This window comes from Sabethes cyaneus, chromosome 3, assembly GCF_943734655.1.
Source record: "Sabethes cyaneus chromosome 3, idSabCyanKW18_F2, whole genome shotgun sequence".
In the NCBI taxonomy this organism is placed as follows: domain Eukaryota; kingdom Metazoa; phylum Arthropoda; class Insecta; order Diptera; family Culicidae; genus Sabethes; species Sabethes cyaneus.
The window spans coordinates 169,738,893-169,762,007 of record NC_071355.1 but is presented as its reverse complement, the minus strand read 5'-3'; the positions used below and the strand labels follow the sequence as shown (position 1 = coordinate 169,762,007).

General features: G+C 39.5%; 3 protein-coding genes across 7 annotated transcripts in view; 2 read left to right on the top strand and 1 right to left on the bottom strand.

The window, feature by feature from the left end:
- Nucleotides 1-1,050: 1,050 nt before the first annotated feature.
- LOC128744348 (cysteine-rich with EGF-like domain protein 2) lies at nt 1,051-4,959 on the top strand. 4 transcript variants are annotated; one of them, XR_008412383.1, is made up of 6 exons: nt 1,051-1,164; nt 1,328-2,052; nt 2,126-2,263; nt 2,321-2,416; nt 2,975-3,367; nt 3,613-3,729. XR_008412383.1 is itself a non-coding variant. In XM_053841271.1 (6 exons), the coding sequence occupies exons 2-5, from the start codon at nt 1,368-1,370 to the stop codon at nt 3,672-3,674; spliced, it is 981 nt and encodes a 326-aa protein (XP_053697246.1). In that variant the 5' UTR covers nt 1,051-1,164; nt 1,328-1,367; the 3' UTR covers nt 3,675-3,677; nt 3,866-4,959. The 4 variants fall into 4 exon arrangements, 3 of the variants coding, with proteins under 3 accessions (XP_053697246.1, XP_053697245.1, XP_053697247.1); XM_053841271.1 differs by lacking the exon at nt 2,975-3,367 and adding an exon at nt 3,866-4,959 and having other exon boundaries at nt 3,613-3,677; XM_053841270.1 differs by lacking the exon at nt 2,975-3,367 and having other exon boundaries at nt 3,613-3,753.
- Nucleotides 4,183-9,063, bottom strand: LOC128744349 (uncharacterized). The gene is made up of 4 exons (XM_053841273.1): nt 8,864-9,063; nt 7,669-7,802; nt 5,274-5,934; nt 4,183-5,213 (listed from the first exon to the last, which is right to left on the bottom strand). The coding sequence occupies exons 1-4, from the start codon at nt 8,952-8,954 to the stop codon at nt 5,092-5,094; spliced, it is 1,008 nt and encodes a 335-aa protein (XP_053697248.1). The 5' UTR covers nt 8,955-9,063; the 3' UTR covers nt 4,183-5,091.
- Nucleotides 9,064-13,527: 4,464 nt separating this feature from the next.
- LOC128742739 (WD repeat domain phosphoinositide-interacting protein 2-like) overlaps nt 13,528-23,115 on the top strand; it is a 38,939-nt gene continuing 29,351 nt past the window's right edge. For both annotated transcript variants that reach the window (XM_053839188.1, XM_053839189.1), the window contains exon 1: nt 13,528-14,160. In XM_053839188.1, coding sequence (XP_053695163.1) covers nt 14,090-14,160 — 71 coding nt within the window. In that variant the 5' untranslated portion in view covers nt 13,528-14,089. The remainder of the gene's footprint in view (nt 14,161-23,115) is intronic.

The following is a 23,115-nucleotide window of genomic DNA, read 5'->3' as shown; positions in this document are numbered from 1 at the left end:
TCGAATTAATCCGTATTAATTATAAAAATAAAGAGAAGAAAGCTGAGCCCTTTCCAAAAGTTAGTCTAGACCAATTTTGGAAAAACTAAGAATGCAGTCTCTTATTTACATGAACTCCTTAAACACACAAAGTTTTATTGAAATCTGAGAGGGTCATGCTAATCCCTGGTTGAGTTTGCGTGAATTCCGTCTTCTATTTTCATTTTCATAGTGATACTCAGTATAAAAAATCAGACGTAGTTCTACGTCAAAAATATTGTGGGCGCGGATGCGATTGGATTCGAACCCGGTTGCATTCCAGATTGGAAGATCCAGGAAGCGGTAAAATCATGTGAGGGGACATGTTTTGTTTTCAAAGAAGTTCCAACATTACTCTATGTACTTCGTGCTATATTATATGATAAAACCGCAGATGCTTTATGACTGTTTGCATATGAATTCACGCTTATTTCCATAAAAAATATTCCATCTAAATTATAGTATTTTGAAACTAGCTTACCTCGCGATTCGATGCCCAGTTTGGTATGCTGTTGAGGTTCATAATTAGCTACATGAGTCGGTACAAAAATGTCCGGTTGTCTCGATGATCCATCTTAGCCATGAGAAGGTTGACACTGTTGTTCCATTTGCTGCTGTTGATAATTTCATCATCCTTAAGCTGTCCTTCAGAAAATAAAGTTTTAAAATCGACAGCTTTACACATAAATTACTCACTTACCAATTTCGAACACTCGTCACAGCATAGCACAGCACAGAAAAACAAAACCGCGAACGTTATGCTGCCTCCATGGATAAAACGAATCACGAAATAAAACGATCCGCACCATCAACAAAGCACGCCGCTACAGTTCAACATATTTTCATCCAACGTTAGGTACAATCTACTCAACGTTAAGTTGGAGTGTAGTACTCAACATTGCATATGCGCATATTACCGTTTTATTAAGTAAATCTGACTCAATGTATACATATCAAAACTACCCAACGCTGAAGATGAATCAATAGTACCTAATTTTAGGTTACTTAAACGTAGCTGTTGGGTACCTTTGGTTTTCCGTGTACGTTCTTGCCGCTGCTGGTCGACGGATTAAATCTGCTTGCGAATCAGGTGTGTTTCGTGTCTCAGGTTTCGCGGTGCTCCAAAGCAGTGCTCTTTGAGCCCAGGTAGGCAATTCGTTGTAATTATTATTACAATTCCGATCGTAGATCAATTACATTAGTAGTACTAATCGGATCGGACGGTAACTGTGTTTTTTAACAAATTGACAAAACGCAAGCAGCACCTTGCTGCCAGAGGAGAAAACACTGACGTGTTATTGATTTTCAGATTGCGTTTGCTTGAAGTGAAGCTAAAACTACTCGAAGCAATGAGGACAAAATACCTGCTAGCACCCTTACTTTTACTTGTCTTATTTATTAGCCAAATTGAAGCCGACATTCCTAAGTTGTTGCCGAATTCACTATCGACTAAAAAAGAGCGTCAGAAATCCGAAAAACTACCGCCCTGTAAAGCATGTACCGTTCTGGTAAATTCGTTCCACGATGGCATGAAACGAACCGAACGGTCGAAACACGAAGGCGGTGATGCTGCTTGGGAAGAAGAACGACTTGGCAGTTATAAAACCAGTGAACTAAGGCTTGTGGAAATTCAAGAAAGTCTTTGCCGAGATGTCACCCGAGGAGAAGACCAATGCCATCAGCTGGCTGAAGAGCACGAATCGCTGATTGAGGAATGGTGGAAGCACCATCAGACCAATCAACCTGATTTACACGAATGGCTGTGTATCGAGCAAGCTTTGGTTTGCTGCGCAGATGGGTTTTACGGCCCGGATTGTGCCCCGTGTCCGAGCTGCTTTGGGAACGGTAAATGCAAGGGCAACGGAACTCGGAAAGGAAACGGTCGGTGTGCTTGCGACGAAGGATATGCCGGGGATAATTGCGATACCTGCAATCTGGAGTACTACGAGGCATTTCGCGACACGGACAAGCTGCTCTGCACGAAGTGCCATAAGGCTTGCGCCGCCGGAGGTTGCACCGGAGCGGGACCAAATGGTAAGGTTCTGTTGGTTGCAGTGAACTCTTCAATCAATAGTCAGTTGACCTTGATTTCCCCTTTCTTCGTTAGCTTGTCGCGTTTGCCGGAGTGGCTGGATCATGGACAACCAGCGAGGTGGATGCACGGATATTGATGAGTGTGTCACAGCCAACACCTGCACTAAGCATCAGTTTTGCGTGAACAACGAAGGGTCTTTTAGTTGCTTAGGTAAAATTATTTAGCCTGCGTGATGCTTGAGAGTTAATTTTTTATTTTTCTCTACAGAATGTGACAAATCCTGTGACGGATGTGACGGTGATGGACCAGATATGTGCAGAAAATGCGCGGATGGATATGAACTCAGAGACGGGATGTGTACGGGTGAGTGCTGATTTGCGTTGGTAATGCTTGGTTTTAGTATGCTCAATTCCGCTTTACATCCACTTGAGTTGTGCTAGTAATATCAGTCTAGGACTAGGTGGCTACAAAATTGTTTGAAACATTTTTAAAATTTACGGAAAACGAGTGTTTCCTTATTTTTGTATCTCCCTGCATGGAACAGAATATGAATTTGCTTTTATTTTGTTTCATTACATTTGCCTAAAAGTTTAGTTTTTGACTCATATTATTAAAAACACCTTTTTTTAATTTGCCGATAGTGCCGATTATATATTAAACAGATTTTAGTTTTTTAAACTATATAACAAAATTTATGTGTTCACAAGAAATATGCCCATATTTTCGTATTTCATAAATGTTTTGCTTGCACTTCTAACGAACAAGAAAAATATTCTTAAACCTTAACCTTGACTGAATGCATAAATTTGTCGTTAAAAACGACATCTACTTAATGAATGACCTTAACGTTTGCATGGAAATTATCATTTTGTCGTTAAAATGCAATAAAAAATGATTAATTAATCTACTACCTCTCGCTAGATACATCGAGCGAAAAACGCAACCAATACGTTAACTTCACCCGCTATCTGACCTATCTGGGCTTATGCATAGCAACCTGTATAGTACTGCAGAGCTCAACTTGGCTCGCCGCCCTTGTTGGCGTGGCCGTTGCTGTCTACATCTCCGTGTCCGAATATTGGTTAAATACCAATCCGCAGGGAAGTTCAGCTCCTTCGCCAAAGATTCTCGACGACATCTTACAACAGCAATAGCTTCCGATCTCTTATTGTTATGACTCCAAAAATATGGGAGTGTTCTAGCTACCCAAAGTCAGGAAGTAGATTAGTTAGCGCGAAAACGTTTTGAAAATAATTCGCAATCCTACCTACCACCACCACAGGGCTGGTTGTTTTACCGACTCTAATTTTTTTTGTAAGTATATAGTAATAACTCCATCACAGCTGGCCATTTTGTGTGATCTAATTCGATATGAACTTAAACTTAATTAAAAATATGCACTGTACTATTGACGGAACTAGCGCGACCGAACAATTAGATCAAAGCCGCCGAAAATATAAACTAAGCAAAAACAGTCAGTAGCTATAAAGTTAATAAAGTGTATCAATTCGTAAACGAAAGTCAGTTTGTCATCATTTAGCGGATTGTTTATTTTTCAGGTAACATCGATAGTAAGCAATACCAAGTAACAGAAACTGTTGATGACAAGGATGAATTATAAAAGGTAAAGCGAAATTTTATTTTTGAACTCTTCAAAAGAGATTAATTGCACTGATCTCTGGCTACAATATAATATTGATAATTTGGTTTTAAAGTTTGTTGAAATAAACAAATTTTTAAACGTCTAGTTTGAAGATTTCTTACTTCCCAAGGAGCTATAATATTAAATTAGTTTATTTTTTTCTATGATAGGATAAAGGCGTTGTTAGTGTTCAAAAGGTTGATTGAACAACATTTAAAAGGCAACATTTGAAAAGAAGCAATCGAATTGAAGAACAATAATATAGCTGAATAGGCCAACGAAATCAAATGAGAGAATCGAATTCGTCCAAACTTGATTAAGCGATGAAAGTAGTCGAGAAATGTGAAGCGCGAAGACACGGTAGACGCAGAAGGTAAATTTTATTTTAGTTTTTTAACTTTGCAAAACTGATCTATATAATGCGATAAATATTTTACGGATTTACTTGCTACATAATTCGGAACGGTGAAAAAAACTGCAACTTTTAATGTTTCAAACGGAGCTATTGTATTTCTTTTGAACTTGTTTTTAATCTTCGCAAAGTTTAAACACGAATCGAGTATGTAAAACAGAAGATGCCAGCATTTGCTTCTGAAAATTGCGATGTGTTTATAAAAAAGACAGAATGTTGAACTTAATTGCTTAACTATTACGACGCACACTTAAATAAAAGCAAACTATAACAGTACAGAGTAACATAAACTAGTGTGAGTAAGTAGTGGTTTCAAGAAAGCGTTGCACTTAACCACTCAATAAATAAATAAATTATGTTTTGTAATCACAATTGGGATAATTAATACGCCTTTCAAAGGATTGGCCCTACATATTTCAAAAATCTACACGCACTTCGGTGCACTTCAGTCACTCGTGTTGTGTTGAGGTTGATAAAATAACTTATATACCTGATAAGTGTGATAAAAAAGACAAACTCACGTACTTATTGAGGCTGCTAATGATTCTTCTTCTTCTCGCTATCCCATCATTAATTATAGAGATTAAGCCTCATTTGATTTTCAACACTTAATATAGTACTGCTCATAAAATTTTTAAAAACAAAACGAAAACCAGCCGCTATCCTGTTTAAATACAACTACGAACATACTCGTATGTAAAGGACCCGCACGCTAAAACGGAACTTGATTATATAGATTGTATAAGCAAACGTATTGAACATTTTTTTGCTGCCTCGCTATAGAATAGATTGGAAAGTTGATTAGTTTTTAGAAAACGTTAACACCTACTTAGTACATTTTAAGTTTTGGTTTAAATAGCCCATCTGCAATCACGTTTGTTTTATAAATAAAACCGTCTCATCAAATTTGGGTATGCATAGCTAATGGATCGTATTAATTATATTGGCTATTGAATGCAATTTACGTAGCTATTTTGCACGAGACTAAACGCGTCCGTTCTTGATACTGTTTCCATTGTTGAGGTTTTTAGCCTTCGTTGTTCTGTAAGTGTATAGCGATTGAAGCGGAACATGCAGAAGCTCGACGATCTGCGTAAAATTGATCTCTAAAAAGGGAAGTAAAAATTAGTTTATGTTAGTTTTGTCTTTTTGAAAAGAGTTCTTACCATTCTCCGGAGTAATGATGCCATGGCGAATCATAAAATCAATAACTACTGGGCAGCTCGTTGTTTTGAAATCCGGAGCAAAAACTCGCTCCAAACATTCATTTACCGGTAGAAGTTGAAAATTTTGCACCTCTCCATCGCTATTATCCGGCTCAAAATCTTCTGGCAGTTCCAGATCAAAAACAAATTCCGTGTTTGGGAAAATTCCTCTCTCGCTTTCAAAGAAGAACGATACGCATCCGGCCGACACGAGATTCTTGATTAAGTCCGCTGGAATCGACGCTTCCTCGGCAGCTTCCTTGACCGCGGTTTCGTAAATACCGTAACCTACGGACAATCCACCGCTGACCATATTATCCCACTTACCAGGCCAGGTCTGCTTGGTGTCCGAACGTTGCTGCAGCCAGATACAGAGTCCCTTGGTGGGATGACGTACATAACCGTTGATTTCAACTCCATAGTTGCGCACACCAAAAAGGCACGTGGCCGATCGGTCCATTTTAAGCAGTGATTCAGTTGTGCTCTTCACGTCATAGCACTCGTTGCGCCATCCTTTTAATGCTACGAAAACTTCCTGAAGGCGAAATTCTCTCAGCACTCGGTCGACCTGCTCCGAACGTTCAATATAGTCACGAAAGGCTGGATTTAACTCGACGATGTTCTGATAGTGAAAAGGCATCAAAAATTATAATTGGTTATTGATTTGTCCCACAAAATTCCTTTGAAAGATCGTCAAGATCGTAGTTCGTATAGAAAATCACGTTGGTCTAAATTCAACTCAGTGCTGTCTATATGTCTTCATGCATCTGAACATTCAATTGCATTCGTTGCGGAGTTGCGTCAATTTGAAAATGACGTTCCTCAGCATTTGGAGGATATCTTCAGGATCTGGACGATCTGAATGGGGGATCTTCAGTTTCTTTGACAACTCAAGTTCAGTAAATGGGAAATTGAAGAACCGAACGAACTTTTTTCCCTATCAGAAAACGTGGCCAGGTGACAAAGAAATCATTTTGTACTTTCATTAAACACCTCTTCAATTTGCAAAACAGGACCACAGGTAGTATCTTCTTGCCAGGAAACTTGTCCTCCTTTTCTTATCGACTAACAGCAGCGACACGATCAAAACCACAACAAACTACTATCAGCGTTTGTGACTCGCACGTTTCTCACAATCATGTGGAAGATTTGTACCTCAGTACTGCTAGAAGCAAGCGGCAAGGGTCAACGGAAACTATGTCCCGTAGAGCGAGCACTATTATAATGATCCAAAAAATAAATGACTCAAGAATGCTGTACATCGAAAGACTTTCATCCATGTACTTTACTAATGACGGATAAGCAAACTGCATTGCATCAGCTGCATAGGAGCTGTTGACTCAAAATACCTACCAAGAGACGGAAAAGTGATGCTTTGAGTATTTTATCTAAAGGACCTCCCTTTACACTTTATGTTCATGGAGTAATGGAGTTCAGAAAAGCATAGAGCGTGCCACGAGCGAGAGCCTCCTCCATCTGTTCCAAAACGACGGCTTTTCTAGACAAGTATGACGGGTCTTCGCATAACATCAGGCAACACCATCGAACGGTTGATGAACGTCGACTAAACTAGCCAGATTATCAAACAGAGCTTCCTTCTGAATTTTACATCCGGCAATGCTGGCATGCGACAAGTTGGCCATTAAGGGATTCTGGGAATTCTGCTGTAAGATAAGCGAATGTACATGCAGAACAACATCCAAAGCGATTTCCTCCAAATGCCTCACACACACACACCGTAGTGGTCGAAAAATTCGCTTTACTGACATCGATTGAGACCAGTTTTGAAGTCAATCGAAGCCACTGCATTTAAATTCACAGTTAAAATGCTTCTTCGTCGCGTGATAATTTTCAACTAAAGATGATGCTGTCGGGTCTTGGCCTGTCGAAAACATTGCCAGGAACTCACCGTTTGCTGGGTGTTGTTCAACACTACTTAGAACCCAGTCTTTGAAAAGGAAAATTTGAGACTCGTGTCATTAGCAAAATGATCTCGCGAAAGCACTGTGCATGACACAGCTATATTCTTTAGTCCTATCGAAATTCCGATTTTGTTCGAATCTGGAATACTTCTTTGGCTATTATTTGGCGTTCAAGAGCTAGGATGGCCCCAGAATTCCACTAAATTGGCCATATTCAGTCTTAAGTAGTTAATTTCTAAACTGATATTGATGTTTACTATCGACTTAGCCGAAAGCCGATGTATTATTAAGAGAAAGACGACTCATTTATGTTCAAAAGGGAATCCATTCAAATAGTCATTGATTCATGAATAATAATCATTTTTCAACTACTGATCATTATAGCCTTATTGATTCACGCCAAGAATAAATTTATTGTTACAATACGCACATACCTGCTTTTCCGGTTCGGCACTCCTAATACAGAAAACCTCAGGATATTTCAATAAGTGCTCCAAAACGTTGCGGCTAATTAATCCAACTTGCTGTCCATCCACGACAAAAGGACGACAGTCGCCCTTGACGAGACCTAGAAATGCATACAAAAAAGGCACAAACATTTAACACTGCTTAAGAGTAAACATACATAGCTGAACTGAAACACATTAGTATCGCGTAATTTAGGTCTATAGGTCAATGACTATAAAACAGATTTTGGGTTTTTCTGAAACGATACATTTCAAAGGTCACACCGCTGTTTATCCGATACCGACAAAAAAAAATAAACAACACACCAACGTCATTCGCTCGCATTTTAGCGATAATTACCAATCGCGCTAGAAAAAAACAATATATTATCTCAGAGCGCCTCTTTTGAACTTTGTATGATGGTGGAAGCCAAATATGCTCGCGTAATGATTTTATGATAAGAATATTACTGCTGAGCCAATATTCACAACTCTCGTGAAATAGATCTTTCAGCTTATCAGCAAAATAAACACGTCACATTTTCATAAAAAACTTAATTATTCAATGAATAATGTTGATATTTGAAGTAAAATTTTTGTTTATTAGCAACGCCAAATGCTTCAAGCAGTACCGTAGAAACGATCGTACATGAAGTTCTTGCTAAAAATAAATAACTTGCCAATTGGTAAGCAATATCTCTGAACACGAGGGCGAGCAACCGGTCGCGGAAGGGTTCAAGGCCTGCAGGTATGTGGCAAATGAAAGTATATCTCATTCTTCTCCGTCATGGTCTTCGTAGCCTAAGCTGAAAACTGCCATTTTCGCAAAAGAGCATAATCGTTCCCCAATCGATTTTGCAAAAAGAAATTGAAATTTATGGAAAAAAAAGTATTGATGAAATTAAATGTGTTGAATTCTCTTGTGAAATAGTCACATTGAAGCACTTAAATTAAATAAAGAAACATTGATGGTGGTCAATTTTTATAGTAAAATTTCTTGGAGAATTTTCCTATGTTCTACTGAGGGGCTGAGTGAAAAAATTTCTACTTCAAATGCTATTGACCTGTGCTTTTGGTGTTATGCCGCAATCCTGTGCCGCTATCGATTTTGTTCAAGCCCACTGCATATCGAGCCAGACAGAAAGTAGATAAAGGCTTAAAACGCACTCAACGCAGTACTTACCGTTCAGATAGAAACAGTTGAATTTTTGAGCTAATTTCAACAGCCTAGACATCTTGGGCTCTTCCTCACTAGTGTTATGATGGGTACTCATCGTTCAAGAAGTGAACGATCGGTTGATAACCGACTACACAATCAGTCAACCAGACGGAGACGATGACGGGCAACTAGATTTTATTCACCACTAACCATATAACCAATCCGAATGGAACGTCATCTACAACACATCACAACTACCTACATCATACCTTAATGCGTCTATTCTGCCCACCAAACAATATTCTGTTTTGCTTTGCTGTTTCCAAATTGTACACAGTCATTTAAATACTGCGCTTCGCTGTTTCTCCTTATCTGCTCGTCCAAAACAAAAAGATCTGTCAAAATCAGATGGGGAAATATATCGAACGGAATATTTCAGCGTAACACTGTTGTGTTATTTTTAGGGAGCATAGGGCGAGGCGTGATCTTTTTACAAAATTAGTTTTAACGTAGAACTACGTTTTTTTAACAACCGTCATCATTAGCAGCGTAGAGCCGAGGTCACCAATTATCCAAGCATCTCAGAAGCTATAAGATGGGAATCTCCCGAACCAGTGCCTGTAACTGGGGATCCATACGCCTCAACCATTCTCCGCCGAGATGGCTCGTACTGTTTCACACAGTCGTTTCCATTCAACTCGATCTTGGGCCTCACGTCGCCGATTATCCATAGGCTTCTCAGAAGTCGTAAATCATCTCCAGGTCATCTTGCACGTTGAGCGGCTCTGTTCCTAGTGCCGGCGTGGTTGTCGTAGAGAACCGTTTTCTTCTCGCTGTCATCCGGCATATTTATGACGCCCCACCGTAGCTTACCGTCTTTCGTCAGATGTATGGTGGGAATCTCTCCAAGCAGGGCCTGTAGCTGATGATTCATACGCCTCCAGCATTCTTGGCATTCAGTTAGTAGTACGCCAGATATCCGCAGCACCTTCTGCTGAAACACGGCTAGGACACATATGTAAAGCGTGTGGGGAGCGAGGTGTAGTTCTAGTCCCAAAAACATGGCTGCCAGTCAGGGCCTTGAGAGAAAGTGTACAGCGTCGGCAGCTTCGCGCGTAAACAGTAGTCAGTTTGTGTTAGTCGGTAATCCGCAGGACATCACACTTACTAATGTTTTTGTCCGCGGTCACCTTTGATCCTAATTACAAGAGCTCATCTATCACTTCTAGTTCGTTGCGGTCAACCTTTACAGTCCATGAGAGGAGCGCATTTGCTTCTTTAAGCCTCGTCCTTTCACCTATTTGGTCGTCGACGCATTTGTGACTAATTTTCCAAGACTCGGCTTTCAGAGTGATGTTAGCATGTGCAAAGCGTTAGCTATCTTCGTGCGAAAATCGAAAATCGTGCCGCTTGTGTTGATTCCCTCAAAGGCGATATTAAACAACATGCAGGATAAATCGTCAGCTTGTCTCAACCCTCGCCGCGTCGGGAGTGTGCCCGATTCGGATACACACCACTCCATCTAATGTAGTTCTGATCAGTCGCTTCAGTTTATCTGGAAAACAGTGTTCGTGCACTATCAACCATAGCTGATCTCGATTAAAAATTTCGTCCATGGTGGCGCAAGCCTTCTAGGCGGCGTTAACCAGCGTTATGCCGCGACGTAGTTGCAGCCGTCAAGCCCTTTTTTTTTGTAGATGGGAAAAACCAGTCCTTTCATCCATTCTTCCCAAATGTTGGAAATAACCCAGAATGGAACCATTGTCACTGTTCGTCGGCTATGTTTATAAAGCTCTGCTGATTGGTGGTTCTTACCGGCAATTTTTTTGGTCCTCAGCAATCCGATTTATAGAAAATTATAATTCTTCACGATATCTATCCTTCTGAAGCGTTTTACTTTTCCGAATCGCGGTTACCTGGTTCCATGGTCGTTGGTGTTTGGCCAAATTGTCCATAGTGGCAATGCTCAGATAATTTTTCCAGGCTCTTTTTTTCTCTGCATTCCCCAACCAACCAGTCATTTCGTAAACACCGGGGCTTTTCACCTAGTGCCGCAATAGCGACTTCTTCGATGGCCAAGCGTATTCTGCCCCAACCATTTTCGGGGTTTAAAGAACCTAACTTCTCAGAAGAAGGCAGTGTAAAATCCAGTATTCATAGTTCAGCCGAGGAGGACAGCTTTGACCATCATCGAACGTCCATTCGTCGTCCTTGTTTCGTTGCCCATGTCGATGTCCAATATTCTGATCTGTATTCAGCTTCTAATCAAAAGAGCAAATCGAAGCGAAAAGAGCGTGCCAAGACTAAAGAATTATGCATAAATTATAGTAAATCTGAGGTGAAAACTAACATTTACAAAACTCTAAAGCTCAGAAGGTATCAGCCTTTTCGGCTCGACCTCACAATTGCGTAGAATGTGCCTAAAGAAGGATTAATTATAATAAAAAGTCCCCAAACGTCGACAAATGAAAAAAATGCTCCAGCACGAAATAGATAGGAACATGAAATTCGACTTCACAGAGGCGGCATCTGGTTGCATCGAATTTGCCACTGTAACACTTACCGGTATGATCTGTTCACAGCGCCGCAGTGTGCGGTTGGTCAGATTGGCACCCGCCAAGAGTGGTAGCTCTTGGAAGCGCTAAAAAAGGGCCTGTATTCATTAAAGCATAAGCAATAATTTTACCGATTTTTCATGCCACGTTATCACTTGATTTGCATACAACAGCCATAGCGAAAACAGTCAAACAACTGCGCTTGATGCTTTGTTCGTACTGCCAGCTTCACCCCGTAGTGAAGAAGTTGGATGTGGTGAAGCACTTCGTATGCGCTGATTAGAGCCAATTTGGCATTTACAACATCATCTCGCGCGAGATTGCCGAAAATGTTGAAAGCCGAAACGAAATAAAGACTGAGAGCAAGGTGGTCTCATCGTTCCGCGCCTTGGGCCGAGAGGTCGGAGCAACCGGCTAAACGGTGAAGAAGAACTTGGCCAAAATCAACATTTTTATGCAGATGCACCAGTCGAGGCTATCTGTGTCTGAGTAGTAGGCAATCGCCCAAAAACAGCTGACGGTTCTGGTGAAAAACATCTTTCCGGCAAAGCATGCTGTCGTGGTCATAATGGGCGACGAAAACTACTTGACGCTGGATGGCAATGACCTGCACAAGACTGAGCACTTTACGTCCCCCACCAAGAATTCAAGTGATAACGTCAAGTATATCCTTCACCCCAAGCTCCCGAAAAAGATCCTTCTGTGGCTGGCGATCAGCGAGAAGAGAATGTTCAAGCCTTTATTCTTTCGCTCGGAGTTTACAGTGAACGAGAAGATACGAATATAGAGTACGAAGTACCTACCGGAAGTTGCTGCCTTCTCTAAGAAGTATCGCGTAAAGGATGTGGCTTTTTGGTCGCACTTGGCCTCGGGCCATTAACCTAAGAGATTGCTGGAGGAGTTGAACCGGCTAAAGATAAACGTTGTACCGACGATCGCCAACTCTTCCACCGTACCCCAACTGCAACTAATAGGAAACTTTTCGGCCAATCTCAAACGGAGCATTTACTGCAATAATTTTATTGCCAATATGGAGAAGGAGCTAAACGCCAAGGCCCCAAAAGAGTTGAACAATATGCCGACGTCTATCTTTTGATCGGCCATAGTTGAGATTTCGGCGAACCGTTGTAAAGCCATTTGACAGGGCGTCGAAGCATTGTTATAGAAGACTTAGGATTTAAGGAAAATTTGTTCCATTGAATCTTTTATCTTTTGTATTTATTTCATCGCCATCAGAAATTAGTCCATTTTTCCAATACATACGTTAAGTGCAGCGAAGTATTGGATAAGGGGCGAATAGGAAACGATGATAAACCTGGAGAGAACACTGATTTAGGAAACGAAGGGCCAAATAATGTCACGCTACGACTCTGTCTGTTCATTCACTTTTCTTGATCGGATCATTACCGATTTGGTATCGAAATCATCGGAAAAGTCTGTAGAATCAAAATCTGAAATTATGGGCTCAGAACACAACATCCTCAAAATTATAGGATTAGCTTAACAAACGATTGATCATAGATTATTCGAGTCCTATTAGAATGAGACAATCCCACATTGGTTTAAACCGCGAAAAACGTCATCATCAGCATTTTGAGGGTAAAAATCCAGCAAAATTATTACATATCTTTAGACGCAACTTTTGACGAAAACACATTTTTGATCCACCGACAAGGAAGATAACATTTCTGTTTTTCTAATGCTTCGAAGAACAATTCAAAATATCTAGCAACAAGGATTCTATAGTTTCGAGGTTTCGACAGTAACAGTTTTCGGAGATTTTAAAGCGCGTTTCTCTCGTAAAGAGAAACACATCGCACTGCAAAAGTTCTTTTCGACACCCTCTCTGCGCCCACCGGAAAGCTTATGAATTGCGTCAAGCAAGCACCAAACATAAACATTACTGTTCGACGCGAGCTTCCATTACTACCACATCGCTAAGCGTTCAATCGACAGTAGTAGTAGTGCAATCGCATAATTGCTATGGTATGAGTTATTGTTTTTGTGTACATTCTTCTCGCTCTTACTAGTCACGTTCCCGTTAACAGCTGCTCGCTCCGTTGTTCGGAAAATATAGAGCTCAGCTGAAAACGCTATTAACCAGTCACAGAGGCAAACAAACCCCGAAGCTTCAGCTTGGTCTTCAGTCTGAAAGGAAAATTCGTGTGAAAAGGATCCTCCGCCGTCTCCTTTGTGCATATTTTTAGCCAGCCTATATATTACCAGCAAGGAGTATCTCTCAGCTAGGTAGCAAACATAGCAGTGCAGAGAACTTTGTTATTTTCCTCAATTGTGCAATTTTCACCAGATTTTCTTTGCGCTCCCCGCCAAGAAAGTCTCATTATAGTGTGCAATTTTCAATCGATTACCTGATTTGGAATATCCGAAAATTGCTGTGAAGAACTGTTCCTTTCGGACTCATTGATAAAGTGAACGAAATTAAGATCTACTACCAATAGTTTTTCTTTTCATAACTGAAAAAGAAAAGCTTCTATAAAAACTACAAACAAACAAAACCCAACAAGTTTTAATAGCGTGTGCAAAGTTTTAACCTTCGAATACAATTTGTGAAAAATTTTCTATTAACAAACAAGAGGAGAAAACTCATCCCACAGTGTGAAAAACAAATCCTAACGCGAAGAAAAAAGAGTAATCCTCTCAACTTTACCCTCGCGTTCGCGCAAAGTTCGCTTAAATGAGTGATACAAATCAGAAATGTTTTGGCAAAACTGGTGGATTCTCTATAAAGTTTAATCAAGACTATACGTAAGTAGACATTTGAAGTAAAACTACATTTTTCATATATCGTTTTCTTTATTGTTTCCGTACATTGTTTGATGCTAAAGTGACCTCATATTTTCAACTGAATCACAACTACAGATTTGGCGGGTATAAAACGAAGGTGCAAACATTTACATACACAATTGAAGCCAAAGCGAGCCACGAGCTTGTGTGTATTACAATCCGTGACTCCCATTATAGTATTGAATCGCTCGGCCTTACTGATTGCAAACACGGTGTTGGCTGTATGCATTATCAGTTTGTTAACAGAGATGATCTACTTTTCTAAGATGGTCTAATTTAAGAAAATTAAACAAAATCAGCATTTTTAGTTCCGGTTGAAAATTGCGCTATAAATATATGTACAGTGTGTTCTCTTTAGCCGTCATCCGGCTCAATCTTAACATTCTGAGGTGACCTTCAAGTCAACTGGTCATTAAAATATATTGTGAAATCTTTTTGTTTTATTTCACAACCCGTGTCTTATCGTTTCGGAATCTGAAAAAAAGCAACAGGTTATGAAATAGGATACATTTTATTCCGTAACATGTAAGTACCACTGAATGGAAAAAATGTAATTAAACCTTCGAGGTATGATGCTGTTGCCCTCAAAAACAGTGACCATTAGTGCTCGGCATTGTCGAAACAAATAAATGATTTTTTATAACAGTAGTTTTTTACAAAGCTTAGTGGTGTAGTTGGTTAAACATCAATCGACTAGAGATTGAGAGTTGTGAGTTCGACTCACACCTTCGCTAAGTCTATATTTTTGGCCTAATAGCAAGTATTTTCCAGTTTGCCTGATTCTACATTTTTCACATTAAACGTTTTTTACAATTCACAGAGCGAACGGTAGAAGAAAGTAATGAAATAGGGTGGATAGGATCTAACAGATCCTTCAGACGTGAAAGGGAAAGAACGCAAGATGAGGGTATGAAAGGGTTATTGAAGCAACGCTTAATAAGTTGTGTACTACAATCATCCAAGCTGGAGGATTCATGGATCGAACCAAGCTGTAATCGGAGCATTACAAACGGATTCGAACCTACTACTCTCAGGCCTCAGGCGGTGGAACGCCCGCGTTGAGAATTGCGGCTAACACGCTGACGAAAGAATAATGTCACGCGCAGTCAGCGCTGCCAATCTTTTATATTTGCCTGGATTTTCCAGGTTTTTCAAACATTATCTTCCATTAGGCCAAATGACAGCCAGATTCTTTCCAGACATTTTTATTCGTGTTTTCCAGTTTTTCGTAAAAAACCGGTTAGCAACGATGCGGCGTACCTTGTAAGTTGCAGGGGCCTGCACAGTTTCGTCGTCCCGCCAGTAAAACGAGTTAGATTAAACTTCTCATTCAGTTGATGACTACAGTAGATGGAGGAAGAGGCACAACTGTATCTAAATAGCTCAACCCGCCAGTGTTGGTGGAGTTTAGAAGTACGTCGCATGCATAATATAAGAGAGTTGCAGAGTCTCTCTTTTGTCCAGTCCTTCTGTGGTTCATTAAACTATAAAATTTATATCGTTATTGTTGTAGGCTGAAATATTTCTAATGAAAACAGGAACCCGTTGTTATGTAAGGAATGAATAAAACTTATTTTTTGTTACACCAAGTTCGATCAGGTTTGCCTCGAAGCTCCGAGGAACCCTACGATAAAAATGAACAGTTATTAGCGGATTTCAGAAGCAAGAAAATAGAATAAAGGGAGCGTTCGCTTTGGTCTATTAAAGAACTGATTTAATCTACCAGTTGGTGAAAAGAACATCTTGTTTGTCGCTTGAGTTAGAAATCTATCCGTCTTTGGAACATAATTCAACTGTTTGTTAACATTATGTGAGATATTATCAACGCATGTTTGATATACTGAATAGCAATGAATGAATGATTGAAAGTAATTAAAAATCATGTGTAAAGTTATTGGACTTCTACAGCCCTGCCATTTTTTGACATTGTCAAACTGAACAAATAAGCATAAGTTTGTAATCGGCACCTTTCCGGCACAATAAGGTCCAAACTGAACAAAATTGGCACGAATAAGATGCATAGAGTATTCTAAGGGACTTTCCCTTGTGTTGAACAGTTATTGTTGTTTAAGAAGGAACTTTTATGATTTTAATCTGATGCGGCATTTTAACCATAGTTTATAAATGCCGGTTTTTGTAAACAATTCAAAAAAATAAATGTCATAGGTTACATATTCCATATTTTTTTCCATAAAAACTAACAAAACACTGTCAGATCTTGTTCTACATTTTAACCTTTATGCTGTTTGGAATAGCGACCAATAATCGATACAACATATAACCAACACTATGTTGTACGCTTTATGCACTAATGATGATATGCTTGCATACATCCGTAAGAAGCAGGATGAGACAACAAGAAGGCAAGAGGCGCGCTAAATAATGCGCAGTAGAGGCTTACTAGATTCACTGTATGATAGCATAAAGCTGAGAGGAGGGGGAGGGTGACGCGAGCTGCGACGAGGGGTCTTTACTGTTGTTAGGAGAAAAAACGTCCTAAGCATTGGCTTGCTACAAAACATAGCTTTGTTTAACGGATGGCTCACTAGGCTATATGCGTATCTCTCCAATTAAAAAAGTGAATATTTTCAAGCTTTGTTGCAGTCACATCGAGTCGTGAACTATAATAGGTATGTGAGACGATAAGAAACGCCTGTGTCGTGTACGACAACTCAACAACCAACACTAGCTGTGTGTTTCGTTTCGACGTCAAACATTTCGTATTGTTGAACATTCCCTTTTTTTATTTTTCGAGTGAATCGTCATCATGTTCTTATCGGATGATGTTCGCGTGCGTCGCATAAATGTGCCCGTTGTAATCGATGTGGAGTCTTCGTCAGCTGAGCGTTTATAGCTGTGGCAGTAGGCATGCATGACTACAAAAGCTGTGATTTTCTTTTGTTTGCTGTACAATAAATATGAGAAATGGCTACGTGTTTCACTGTACATTTATGCTTCAATAAAAAGGCTTAAATATATATAAAAAACACTTGAAATTTTCAAAAATTTCCAAGAAAAAGTTGTGACAAAATGGAAACAATTTTGCAATTATAAAAATAACGATCTTTTGACTTCAAATCTACATATGTATTTGAAAACTGACTCATAGTGCAAATATGCTCGTCACTTACGTCAAAACAACGGAAATGAACGTGTTTTCGTTAAAATTTGCGCAAAAAATTGCTGTCCAATTCCAATACCGTCATACTGAATGAAACGAGTCTAGGTAACTTGTCAACAAAGACGTAGCTACTATGAGAAAAACAAACGCCATTTTATCATGGTTCATAAACAACGGCGGAAGTCCTAACAAAAAATCTAAACGGACGCTGACGTTGTTTATAGGGCACAACGGGATACGATTCAGCATGTGTAAGTCTGCATTTTTATTCGACGAAAGGTATTATAATTTTATTAACCGATTCGCTTCGTTGTCTTTTTCCATACTTGAAAAACGTATTTTTTTTAATATATTATATCGGCGTTTGAGAAAAATAGATGCAAGATTCACAATGTTAAATTGACGTATTATGTAATTACTGGAAACTACTGTTGTTGAATCTAATTTCTCGTCCTTAGTAGGGTAATTCCGAAAGCAAGATTGTCGCAGTTTGCATCCTATTGCACTATACTCATGAAACAAATAAGCCAACGTTTTATTTTTCAATCCTACAACTATAAACGATGGTTTTGAATTACAAAACATTCCTTCATATGGTGCAGAATGGACCTAACCACTGTAAATATGGGAGATCTCAATGTCAACTCCAGAAAAAAATAACTTCAATATTCTTGTTATTTTTTTAACATTTACTCCTGCTAATTCAGGTGACATTAAAACTATACAATTCACTCTGGAGTACCTCCGTTCAGATACATGAAGTTTTTCCAAAGAGTATCCATCACTAACCAAACAAACAAACTATTTGCTGGATATTATTTAAGGAAAAGTTTCGCTGAAGATATATGGTTTGTAAAAATAACTATTCAACGTTGAATTTTTTTACCTATTTCTACATTTACATTGTTTTAAAGTAAATATTATGTCTGTCGATTATCAAAGAAACAGAACTACCACCTATTTCAAAATTTTGTATGTCGCTATCTGTGTAAATATGCTAAGTAGCTGCGCATTATCATATCCACCCACAACGGTAGCGTTATGTGACTTTGTTACTTCTTCCACCAACTTTCCTTACTGTGTCATCTTTGTACTATCTATATGAGGTCACTAAAACGAAGGAAGCGAAAAGTGTTCCATAAAACGCACCAATGCATCGAACTCACGCCACAACACAACCAGTTAGCACATTAAAGAAGAAGTGGTTTTCAGAAAGGAAGGGGCAAAAAATGTAAACAAAATACGTCGAAGGAGATTGCCCAAAATGTTTACCTTTAAAAGCAAGACGCAGCCGTCGAATGTCAGAAGATAATAACAAAGAAAAACTGCTGTGTGCGAAATTGCCGACTGGTGTGTGTTGGGAGGATTGCGGTGGGCTGAAGTGACTGATTCAGAAATATGCCAACCTGTGCTTAGCATGTTAATCCAAACAAACAATCGAATTTTCGCACCATCAATAATAATATAAGTTTGTATTTTAATCAGCTCTTCGCAGAAATCTTTCATGGCAATTATATTGCGTTGGTATTACGTCAATTGGCATTGAATAACAAAAATTTGTATTTGTCAGCACAATGTACGATGCATATACACACGACTCATGTATCACAGATAGTTTATTGTATAGTCTGCTTGAAATGAAATTCAATAAATATAAGCACTGTATTTGTGCGATGGTGATTGCTAAAACGTAGGAATCAGCTGGTTACTGTTTGTATATGAAAATCATGAAAATATACCTACGCCTTAAATATATCCGATGATGAACCAGTGATACACGCATCCTAATCACGATGACTGTCATTTTTATATCTATAAGTCTACACGTGTAGATAAATATTCGAAATAACAGGTTTTATTCATTGTGTGGCTCCAACATTACTATCGTTCAAAGTGTTGATGGACCCTTTGCTTTTTATAAGACGCCTTTCGTCATAATCGAAATCAACATTTTTTTGTTTATCTCTAGCGCGTGTTTGCCCCTCCACCTGGCATCGCTAAATTTGGTGGACACAAATTTGCCTTCAGTTTTCTAACATTCTGTTCTTCTCCCGTGTGTGATATCGATTGCTCTGAGCGCTCTAACCGTTACCTTGAAATTAACTAGCGTTACGTGAGAATATTGGTAAACAAGTAATTTTTACTGGCGGACAGTAAACCTGATTTGCGTTGCTGCTGGATGCAACGGTTGAGTGTTGTTCGAACGCAAGTTAAAGATGACATTTGTTTTTGCTTTGCGCGTATTATTCGACTATGGCGTTGGCACTCTTCAGAGGTCACATGTCACATTGTCTGTGTTTAGCTAATGCATCCTGTATTCATTGCGTTGATATTTTCCTTGATTATTGTTACTTTATAAGAACAGGGGGGATCTATTGCTGTCAAATTCCATACATGTGTGCGTTACCGCAGATGGTGTTTGGTCCATGACGTTTGTACTGTCATGGACCAAACGGCGTGTGATTGATTTCGAGCCAAGGGACTCGCAACTCTATTTTTGTCTGCTGCAGTTGACAGAAACTCTAACCGCTCAAACCCAAACACGCAGCGCAATTGTCGTTTGTATTGTTTTGATCCCGATAATGCATTTATCTGCTTTTTAGCGTAAATAAAACAAAGTAAGAAAATTTTCGAAAGCTACATATACAGGCAAGAGCAGCAAATCGGTAAGAAAAAAAGTAGCAAGAGCGGCATTGAAAATTATGGTCACCTGCCTGCCCCTTCACATGTGAGTTTCACAATTCCTTACCGATAGATCCCCCCTGTATAAGAAGCAGGATCATCTACCTATTTTTGTATTTTTGACTGGTTTTCTACATTAAGGAATTTGCATTCGAATAATTTTAAACTTATGGAAAGATACGTGAATAGCAAAGTTAGCTCTCAAGAGTAGAGGTGTGCGCCGGCCAGATTATCGGCGGCGGCGGCGCAGAAATCATTTTCATTCGGCGGCGGCGGCGTTGCCGGCGTGACGCCGTTCGCTACTATCGGCGGCGGCGGCGGCGGCGTGCGAGTATTTTACACCGTTAAGTTACCGCATTTCGTATAAGTTTAGGCAAAATCTTTTTAAAATCGAACTAAAGTTGACAAGTAAAACAAATCTTAATAATGCTTATTTTGTGAATGATTTTTAATGGCCCTTAAATCTTTAAATAATTTGTTATTTGTATGTTTGCGAATACGCGATATGGTAGACACTAGTATGTAAAAGTACAGAACAGAAGTGGAAATCCGAACGATTCGGCGATCAAAACTGGTAACAGAGTTTTTTTTGTTTTTATTTTTCTTTGGGAAGATTTTCTCATAGAAGCGAATAACAGCAATATAATCAGAACGCTCGCTGCCAATCGCATAGCAGCTTTCACATGCTTTCGTATGCGTTCGTGTGTTTTCGTGGAAAAAACTGACTCGCTACCGCCAGGTTCGCTAGTATCTGTAGAAAGTAGCATGTACGTGTTTGGATTTCTACTTCCACTTCTGTTCTGTGGTAAAAGGCAGGGAAGATTGGGATACGCACCCCATCTTTCGATTTTATGCCGTACATATGAACTTCCGATTGCTACAGATCGAATTTAAATTTCAGTTTTCTGCCAATGTGTTTTTTTAAATTAAGGGATATTACATGCATTGCGTATAATAGACGGCGCCTAAAACTAGGCGGGTGAAATCGGCAATGTTGCAAATCGAGCAAGAAGTAAAGTATGCCCATGCGAGTGAGTATAAGCAGCATCCAGCGCTTACGCAACTGACGCAAGCGTACGATAAGCAACCACCGATGCTGCGTGCATACTTCCTGCTACCTACTTACTAGCGAGCGCACAGCCTCGAAATGTCTTTCTGCACAGCCCGCTCACAAACCCAACAACTTGTGAGAAGCCAACAGCCCGTGTGGGCTAGTGGCATACTAGGATATATGGATACTTATTTTCAGTGTTGGGCACCGCTAATTCGCTAATTCGCTAACCGACCAATCGAGAAATTTATACTCAGACTAGCCGACTTGTTGCTGGTCCATAATTCCAAATGAAGTGCCGCTGTTTATTTTAAAATTAATAAACTGTAAAGCATTTTATCCATTAAATCCCGCATTTTGCACCTTACTGGACACCGCAGTCTAAAAGTGCGACTGGCACAAAAAGTGCGACAATGCAAATGCTGCGAGTAAGAAAGAGAAAGACTGATAATTGCAATGTTGCTGTTTTGTTTTGTCACACATTGGTATTAGAGAAAATAATCTGGATTAATCCAGGTACAGCTGCAAAGCACAATAATAGGTTTCGATCTTAGTTAAATTAAGAAAAGTCATGTAATATTAAGAAAAGTCAAATTAGTAATAAGTTGTACAGTGAGATTACAATGCAAGTTGTTGCGATATGTTCCAATATAGACAGTGACTGTTAATTGTTAAAGTTTGCGATTAGTGATTAGCGAAATTTCCACAATTATCGAGCAAATTGTACCGGTTAGCGAATTAGCGGTGCCCAACACTGCTTATTTTGCATTTTTTCTTTTTTGTTCACCTTACGTCCTCACTTACACACGCGGATAAGACCGCGAGCCCTCAGCTGCTTGGATTGCAATGAGGAGCGAGAGAAATACACACTCGCAAAAACTTGTCGCAGTGCATGAAAAAATAAGAGCGAGAGTCCGTAGGAAATACTCATGCCGGCGTGCTCGTTAGAACTAAAACGCGCGTGTGAGAAAATTAGACCACACGAGTGCGGTCTTGCAACACTGGAAATCAGTATGGGGGTAAGACCGGCACCTAATTTTGGTACCAGTCAGTTTACAACCGCGAAATGAAAAGCAATACTAGCTCTCACCATTCCGCTCTCTCTCCTCACTCTAAAAATTTCATTACTTTCTTCTACCATCCCTTCGTCAATTGTAAAAGAACTACAGTTTCAAAAAATATTCTTTTTCCTTTTTCTCAAGCTGTGATTAGTTTACAAAGCTCGAAAGTTATAAAAGTCTCTGCCAAGCTTCTACCAATAAAACCAAAAAAAAATTTTCAATACGGTGTGTAGTTTCTGAAAGAAAGGTACATAAAGCTTGAAGATCGTGTTTTTACAGGAGCGGCGTTTTATTCCAGCGAGGTTGTGCCACGCCGCAGTGGAACGCTTATGTGTTCGATCGTTTTTCAGTCACTTCCCGTGGTCGGATCATTACAAAATTAGTATCAAAATAATCGAAAAAGATTGCAGAATTAGAATCTGAAATAAAAAATTTGTTTTTTCAAAAATTTTGGTCGCTTATGTCTCCTTAAAAAGAAATGAGCACCGGGAAGCAAGACACAAGTTTGACAGAAAACGTCATGCTAAATTTCGTTTACGTTAGGTTTTTCGATTCGTACTCCGTTGGACGCATGGTAGCACTCAGGATACAGCAACACGGCAGTTTAATTGAATCTAAATTAAAGGTACATTATAAGAATGAATTCACAAAACGGGTTCACTATGTGCTGTCAACATGTTGACCCGCATTTTTGTCAATGTTGGACTATATCGTCGGCGTGGGTAAATGGCTTCGGCGGCGTGGGGAAAAGGACCTAGGCGGCGCGCCGGTTCTAAATCATCGGCGGAGGCGGCGCGTGCAAAAGTGTCGGCGGCGGCGGCGCGGCGCGGCGGCGCACACCTCTACTCAAGAGTGTAAAATATAGTCACCCATATTATTACAAATCTCGAAACTAAAAGTTTTTTGAAAATTCTGTGAGATTATATGTTTGAGATAAGAGTATGGATTGAAAAATGTTGAATCATAACCAGTTTTTTAATCGTAATATTCATCTAGAGCAA